Source organism: Triticum aestivum, chromosome 5B (genome assembly GCF_018294505.1).
Source record: "Triticum aestivum cultivar Chinese Spring chromosome 5B, IWGSC CS RefSeq v2.1, whole genome shotgun sequence".
Lineage (NCBI taxonomy): Eukaryota > Viridiplantae > Streptophyta > Magnoliopsida > Poales > Poaceae > Triticum > Triticum aestivum.
In genome coordinates, this window is record NC_057807.1 from 588,442,395 (window position 1) to 588,450,671 (window position 8,277).

The following is an 8,277-nucleotide window of genomic DNA, read 5'->3' on the forward strand; positions in this document are numbered from 1 at the left end:
GGTCTGCAGGCCGATACAAAGCGGGAAGGCTTTGCGGGTGTGCGGACCGCTGCCACGTCCGGACAACCGTGGAGCATCAGCGTCACATTCATGTTGGCCTAGAACGGACACGACATCTCACTGGAGCCGGCATTGGAGCGGCGTGGGCGGCACTCTTTCGGACACGACATCTCACTGGAGCCGGCATTGGAGCGGTGCGCCGGCCCGAGAGTGCCGGCCCGAGTCTTTCCGCATTCAAACGGTACCAGTCCGTCCGCCCGCCTCCATCATACGCACGCGGTTGCTGATGAATGGCGAGCCGATGCCACCCGCTCATCTTCTGCCGTCCGCCATTAATCATGTCATCGGTTGCCTGCCACCTCCCGTCCCCTGGCGCTTTATAAACCGTAGGCCCGACCATCGTCGCATCCATCATCATGCACTCTCTTCCTCCTCTCTACACCATGCTCGTCATGGCCTCCTCGAGCTCCAAAGCCGTCTGGGACAAATTATCATTTGAGCAAAAAAAGAAGATCGCTGCCATTGCAGCCGGCTGGTAGACGGAGGTCGGCGTTGTAGATGTCCCAATGGAGGACGCCGTCGAGGACGAGCCGGTGCATATGCCGGATCACCATCGGCAAGGCCGGTGCCCATTACACGGGCATGGTGTTGAAGGAGGGGGTGGGGGGCAAGTTCTGGCAAGCCGACTAGGCCTACAACCTCCGCCTCCTCGACGAGCATAGGCACGCGAAGGAGCAACTCATCATCGACACAGCCATAGTTCCGGACGTGGACGTGGCCGAGCAGGAGGCACTAGTGAAATCCCACTGCACCGCCTGCGAAATGCGCCGCAACCGCTGGCGTTAGCTTTACATCTAGTATCAGGCGAATTTACATGTCGCCTACAATAAGATGGACAAGGCCGTGGATGAGGTGTTCGACAAGGGCGACGACGAGGAGGACATAGCCAGCTCAGCCACGACCAAGCCCTGCCGCCACGACCATGAAGCAGGCACGCCTGCGACCGCCTTCGGCAACGAGGAAGAGTAAAGCATATGGGAGGTCGCCGACGCTTAGGTCCTAGAAAGGCCACCGCTTCTCCCCTTCTGTTGAATCCAAGCTTGGTGGATTCAACATCGTCGGCCGATTAGCCGCTTGGCAGGGATGTGGGGCGGATAACTTCACCTCCGGGGGCTCATGGTTGCGGAGGCAGAGTTGGCCGGAGCTTCATTTCGCGTGCTCACGCTCGGACGAACGCCAACAATCATTTAGAGTAGGTTTGGAATCGGGTTTTAGTTAAAATATGTATAAAAGGTAATGAATTTCGTCCGGTTTATATTAAATCCAGGGAGCAAATTTGCAGGTAGGCCGTAGGCGTTGGAGATCCTTTACACCGCTTGTTGCTCGTACCAGTGTTGCATCACGTTTCGTTCGTGTTGGCCACTCCTTCTGTCAGGCATCGAATGAAGGAAATTTCAACAGGGGAGAGCTGGTCAATGGTCACGCTGTGGCCCAAGCAGCAGCATTGGTCCAGCAGATCGCACCAGCGCTGCTTGACCGGCCCTTTGCTTACCGGCCGGGGCTACCCGCGTCCGTCGCCGGCGAAGCGTGCACGCACTGCGGCGTGCCTGATTTCCTTCGTTCCAAAGGCTTGGTGGTCGCACGTGGGCACCGCCACCGGGAAGCCCGTCAAGACTGCAATGGAGCTCAAGTGTCAGTAGTACTCCACGTGCTATACGGGTCGAAATGTTTAATCGTAAAGGGGTCATAGCTGGTAGTAGATCAGAGTGCTGGACATTAGGCTACGTAACGTGGCGCCAGTTTGATCGTATCGACCGGATAATGTCGGCACTCCGGCACGACGCTCGATAAATCGGTCGTAGGTAGCGGCCGCTACACGACGGAGGGAACACAAAGCTAATTTGATGAGATTGCTTTTGCCAAGCTAATTTAAGAATTGGCCAGCTCCTACGAAAGCACTCTTCTGCTCCCCGGTTCGAATGAGCTCGGGATAAAACAATAAAATACTAAAATTCGAAAAAATGAGAATCAATTTAAATATATGAAAATTTTATAATAAACACTGATAAATATTTTAGTGCTTGTAAAATTTGATAATGAAATGATATTTGTGGAAGTCGTGGTAAAAATAAATAAGTCATCACTTCAAAATGCTTTTGAAAATACCATTTTACAACATCGTTTTTTTTCCATGACTTTTAAAAATGTGATTTCACGATGAAACTTTTCAAGCATTCAAAACATTCGTCAATGCTTGTCACAAAATAAATTCAGTTTTTTCCAATTTTACTATTCACCCAAGTTTATATGAGCTCGAGCTAGCACTTAACTGCTCTCTCTCTGTCCGAAATATTTGTCGGAGAAATAGATGTATCAAGACGTATTTTAGTTTTAGACACATCCATTTCTTCGACAAGTAATTTCGGACGAAGGGAGTACTTGCTAGCATGGGTAAAGCATCTTGAGAGCCATTGCTATGGTAGGTCCACGATGGTCGCGTACTTTGGTTCTCAATCATCTCGCGTGCTTAGAGCATCTACAACCATAGACAACAAATCCAACCTCACAAACGCCCGCAGACGCGACTAGGCGTGACTAGGCGCGTCTGGACAATGTCCGATCAAGCCTCAAATTTGCTCCTGTGCATCCGAGTCTTGCATATTTCATCCCCTAGATCAATACAAAGCATGCTAAAGAAATCCTACGTACTACACCAACTAAGCTTTGTCGTCGGAGATGTCCACGACGTCGGTGCCGGGTGACGGGTAGATGGGCGTGTGGGAGCGCTCCGGCTCCTCGTCATCATCCGTAGACACGAGCATCTCATCAAAGACCGCGGGTGCTCTTCCTCTGCCTCTTGCAGACTGCGACGGTTGGCCTCCGCCTTCGATTCCGATCGGAGGGAATCGAGGATCTCCTGCTGCTTGGCATGCAGATCCGCGTCCCCCACATCCTCTCAACGTCCTCCTCCTCCTCCTCCTCCGGATCCACCACGTCTGGAGGTAGCACCACGTCGATCCGGGCTTCGCGCGTTGCCCGGATCTGCTGAAGGAGCTGTAGCCGGCGCTCGGGCGTTAGATACGGGTAGCTCCTGACCCGACGGCGTGGGGGCATTGCTACTACTGCTGGTGGGCGACTAGTGGAAAGTGGCGGCGGATGTGAGGGTGGAAATGTGGACGGGTAGGGGTTCGATGCTGGCGGTCGGCTTAAATAGCCGGGCTATGCACTACGGAGCCCACCGGAGTGGCTCCATACGGCGCCATTGGTCCACGGAGGACGATGCCCATCGTCAGTCCGACGTGGCGCATACGCCCGGGCGCCCCATATGCGCCCCATATTTGGGTTGGGCGTTTGAGGCCCGTTTGAGGCGCCCGTCTAGGTCGCATTTTCGTGACCGGTCAATGACCAGGCTGTCCGCCCCTGCGTTTGAGGCGGGTTTGGGGCGCTCGACTTTAGATGCTCTTATAAAGTTATGTCGGAATTGATGGTGAATTCATTTTTCTTCCACTGCCATTGTTCACATGTAGGGCCATTAGCCTTGTAAGATTCACAATCAAACAAATACATTTTTGCTCAGATGTGATGCTAGCTACCTTTCCAGAAGCATATATAAACGAATACACCTCTACTCCTATATAAAACTAACACAAATGAACAAATACATCGTTCATGCCAACACTCTTACTAAAGATGCAAATAACAAATACGGAAATGAAACATCAGCTCAAAACGATCCTCCTGGTTGTCGTTTCTCCGCCAAAACAACTCTTGTTGCTATATATCATAGCATAAAAGAGCAAACAAAATCTAATTTCAATGCAACGATGGGCATCGTCCTCCTAACTGATCATCGACCTCGTGCACTCTCCTTCCTAATGCCCACCCTCCCACATTTCAAAACTTAAAATGTTATCTCACTTCAAATCTTGCAAAGCCCCTATCATCGTCGCTTAAGTTTCTCCAACATTCGTCGCGTGTAGATCTCCCCTCGCCTTCTTGCTCTTTTTTAACCATGAACAACGCAACAGTCGTGGGACGCAAACACCTTTCAGTGATCTCATAAACCGATTGCCTAACTCCTTGACTTTTTTGTGGCTTCGTTGCAACGCACATGCATTGTGTTATTAGTAGTGAGGTTTAGTTAGAATGATTTGTATACTGACATGCTTTTAGTAATTGTTTTGCGTGTTGCTTTTAGGATCATGTTGGAACCCACGAAATTCAGAATGAATCCAGTTTCGGAAAATAGAAATAAACTAGGAAATACCACTTGTTGGAGTAGTTCAAGTTAATTAGACATGAGATCAACTTCCTACAAATTATATTTAACCATTTTGTAATGAAGGATACTCGGTGAAAGCAACCCCAGCAATAGCCCCCATTTTCATGCTTCCGTAGACCAGATGGAACCATTTCTTGAGCCCCAAAAAATTGCCTCTAACTCCAACAATAAGCCCCCACCCCCGGTTTTCACCCCTTACGCTCTTATGACATGTGGGACCTGCAAGGGCTCAAATTTCCTTTTTTTTCTTTTTACCACCCATCTCCGTCCTTTTGACCGTTGTCGTGTAGATTGAAGCACTAGAACCAAGTGAGGCCATGCAAGTGTTGGAATTATGTGTTCTATAACTACATTCAGAATATTTTGGTTGATAGTTTGATCTGGTCGATTATCGATGAAATACAATAAACTTTGTATTTATATTGTGGTTAACAGACAAACTATATTGTGGTTGATAGTTTGAGATGGACTCTACATGTAAGCTAGTTTAACCAGGAATCTTATCTATATAAGAGTTGGAATCTTTGGAAAAAAATATATAAGAAGGTCCCTACCGAGTCAATCCTCATATACACGTGAGTGACACCATGGATAAGCGCAAAGAAATAGAGAGTAGACTACAAAAAATATTCCCAACACTAGGGAGGGAAGGCAGTCGATTGGGGCACGAGAATGACGACCAAGGGGGTCGATTGGGTGGGATGGCAGCCGGAGCAGTGGCGGCATGACACAAGCTTGATGACAACAAGGGCGAGGAATGACTACAAGGCATACGGAGGTCGGATGGAGAGGAGAGAGAGCATAGGGGAGGTTCTACGGTGCGAAAGAGGCCGTTGGCGGCTGGTAGCACGATCAGCGTTGCACCGAGGTTTTATCTTTCTCCCTATTGTTGGGGCTGTAATTGGAAGTCTTGTTAGATCTTGGTATCTTGCTTTTCCTTTCTTTCGCCCCCAACCTCTAAAAGCTGCTTAGGGCCTGGGGACTATGTTTAGGGGCCTGTTGAAGTTGCTCTAACCCTTTAGATCAATGGAATCTGGGAGCGACTGTTGAACTGCAACATCAAGTCTTCTACTCGCTAGCATATCTCTTGCCCTCCTTTTTAAGCTCTTGCCTTTGCCCTACTTATTCGATTCAAGGCTGCTGGCCAGTCGACCACCTTTGCTGCGTAAGTCAGTGATCTGTCTCTGTCAAATTCTATCACCACGGCCTATACTTTGTTTTCACCAAAGCGGAGAAGCTCACGTTACACCATGGCCCGCCAGGATATCCGATAGAAAAGAGGGCGCGCATCTTTTCCGTTTGGCCTAAAGGCTCCCACGATCGACAAGAGACGGCGTAGTGTCATGCACCGTTAAATAAGCAGAGCAAAAACAGAGAGACCGGGTACGTCAACCTGCGCACACGTCGACGACCATTTTGGTCACACAGTGAATCTGCACGTACGCTGACGGTGAATCAGTGGATAAAAAATGAAGACGTGCATCTTTTCCGTTTAGCCTAAAGGCTCTCACCTCTCACGGCAGTCGACGTTAGACAATCCAGAGTAAAACAGAGAGACCGGTACGTCAACCTGCGTACTTGTCGACGAGCATTTTGGTCACGGTGAGCGGTGAATCAGTCGGGCTCTTCACGTACGGCGCCAAAGCGGCAGTAGTTTTCCATTTAGTAATTTACATCAGGTGACGGATATTCATTCATTCATGTAGTAGTACTTAGTAATTATATATGCAGCCTACACGTCAACTAAAATAAGCACGGGTCCCTAGCATAGTGTAGCATGGCATGCAGCTGCTTAAAGCACCAGTAGTGCTCCCGGTTCATTCACGCACGTAGTACTCTCGTCGCCATCCGTTCCAAAACTTTCACACGTATGTGACTCCGTCCATGGTCATGGGTCGTGACCACCCGCGCCCTCCTTCATTCCCTCCTAGTAGGTCATGAGGGAAGCCAGCCCCAGCTCTGCCGCCGGCGGCAAGGCGGCTCCTCCCGGACCGCTGCCAGCGCCCGGCTGCGGGCGACGCGACCGGAGCTGCTGCATGAGCCGCTGCAGCGCGAGGAGGCGGTGCGCCTCGCGGAGCCGGCGCGCGAGCACCGCGGCCTCGGCGCGGAGCCGCGCGTTCTGGCGGCGCACGGCGAGCTCGTGCCGCGCCACCGTGTGCAGCTTGGCGGCCAGGTCGCGCTTCTCGGCGCGGAAGCGAGCCACCGTCCCGCGGAGCTCCTCCAGGCGCTGCTGCTTGCGCGCCCGCGAACGCTGCGCCGACAGCCGGTTCGACACCTTCCGCCGCTGCCGCCGCCGGCGCTCCTCCTCGTCCTCAACCATCCCCGCCTGGTCCGCGACCGCCCCGCCGGACGAGCTGGGGGACGAAGTGGACGACGCCGCCATGAGCTCCTCCAGGGTGGGGCACGTGTCGGCCTCCCACGGGGTGAACCCGAACCCGGAAGTCATCGCGTCCATGTCAAGCCCGATCGCCTCCTGCAGAGACAGCATTTTCTTTCTTTCTCCTGACACTTAACAGTAACAACCACAACAAATGAAGGACAAAACCGTAATTCCGGGAATCTAGGGGACTTGAGAGAGGGATCGGGGAAAAGGGAAGAAGCGATGAGGAAACTGGCGCTATTTATAGACCCGGCGCGGGCCGAGCCGGGCCGTCGAGCCTCCCTCGCCGCGGGCCCCGCAACCCACCACGCGGGTCCTGCATTTACGTGAGGCTTCTTCTTCCTTCGCCCCGGTGGCTTTCTTTGGCGCCTTTTTCTTCTTGGCGGGTAAAGATTCTACGGCCGTGACAGTGTATCCAATCCCCAGCCGGGCCCGTATAAACCTGCCCACGTGCTCCCATCTTCGCGGCACGGACGGCCCCGATGAGCCCAGCGGCGTCAATGGACGGCGGATCGCGCATGCAAGCCCATGCGGGCCCACGTGGCGCCCCTCCTCCTTTTGCGTGGTGCTCGGTTGGTGCAACGTGGGTCGCGGGCCCACGTAGGTCCAGGTAGGGTGGGGTGGGGGGGCGCATTTTAGCTTAATCGCGAAGTAATGGCCGCGAGATGCTGGGCATCGATGGCTGGGGTGCAACTGCATGCAGGTGCCCGCGCACTTGTGGGGACGTCCCATTGGGCGCCGCGCCGTAGGCACTGCTCGCCGGGACCCGCCGGCGCCGACGTGGCGACCCGGGATCTCGTTCGCGGCTGGGCGACCGCCACGTTAGCACGATCAACAGCGGGAAGGACACGAGCTTGTCTTGCACGTAGCTAGCTTTCCTTTTTTTTTTGAGCGGCTGCACGTAGCTTGACTACCAGGGCGTGGGCGTTGTGTTGTGCATGCTGCTGTCACGATGCCACTTACACAATGGGCTACAATGCGCTAATGCGTCACGTGGTAAATACGTACATAGGCATGGATAAATCTTTAAACTTTTAAAGCATCCACTGCACAAGCATGTACACGTATGTACGCGTGGTACTAGGATGCTATACGCCTATACGTGTGTGGTGATCGAAAAAGTTGGACGAAAGTTGCATGGGCAATGGCCTCGGCGATGTTCTGCACTTCCGGGAGTGTCAGCTTCAGCCGCCTAATCATGGTTGATTAAAGATGGAGGTGTGTGCGACGGGACGCGATCGATCGGTACATCACACGTCGCCGATCGAGCAAACGTACGTACCGTTCAGTGTGTTCTAGCATGTGCGGGTGCAACGATTGGTTCTTTCCGGATGCGTGGCGATCGAGTTGCGGCAACTGAATTAGGCGCTGGGTTTTCTCCACGTTTCGTTATGTACGTCTACTCGCGTCGATCGATCTCTTATTCGCCAAATGCATGCGGCATCTGCAAGTCCTGGTATCTCGTTTCCTTGCACATTATATGTGATCTGTAGTTGTGGTAGACTTTGAAGTTAGGGCACTTTCACGTCAACCTTCAAACCACACACAACCATTCGGATTTCGCGGTTCTAACGTATTTGTCATCCATCACAGTATTCTATCGTCCGCACCACGG

At 52.4% G+C, this 8,277-nt stretch overlaps 1 protein-coding gene across 1 annotated transcript; it reads right to left on the reverse strand.

Annotated features, from left to right (window-relative positions):
• Positions 1–5,922: 5,922 nt before the first annotated feature.
• On the reverse strand, positions 5,923–6,861 carry LOC123117040 (ocs element-binding factor 1-like). The gene has a single exon (XM_044537893.1). It carries the CDS (start codon positions 6,768–6,770, stop codon positions 6,210–6,212), a length of 561 nt encoding a protein of 186 aa, XP_044393828.1. The 5' UTR covers positions 6,771–6,861; the 3' UTR covers positions 5,923–6,209.
• Positions 6,862–8,277: the final 1,416 nt, after the last annotated feature.

What these genes read in the sequence shown, in the direction of transcription:
- LOC123117040 (XM_044537893.1), bottom strand. Translation starts at nt 6,770, where the DNA reads ATGCTGTCTCTGCAGGAGGCGATCGGGCTTGACATGGACGCGATGACT.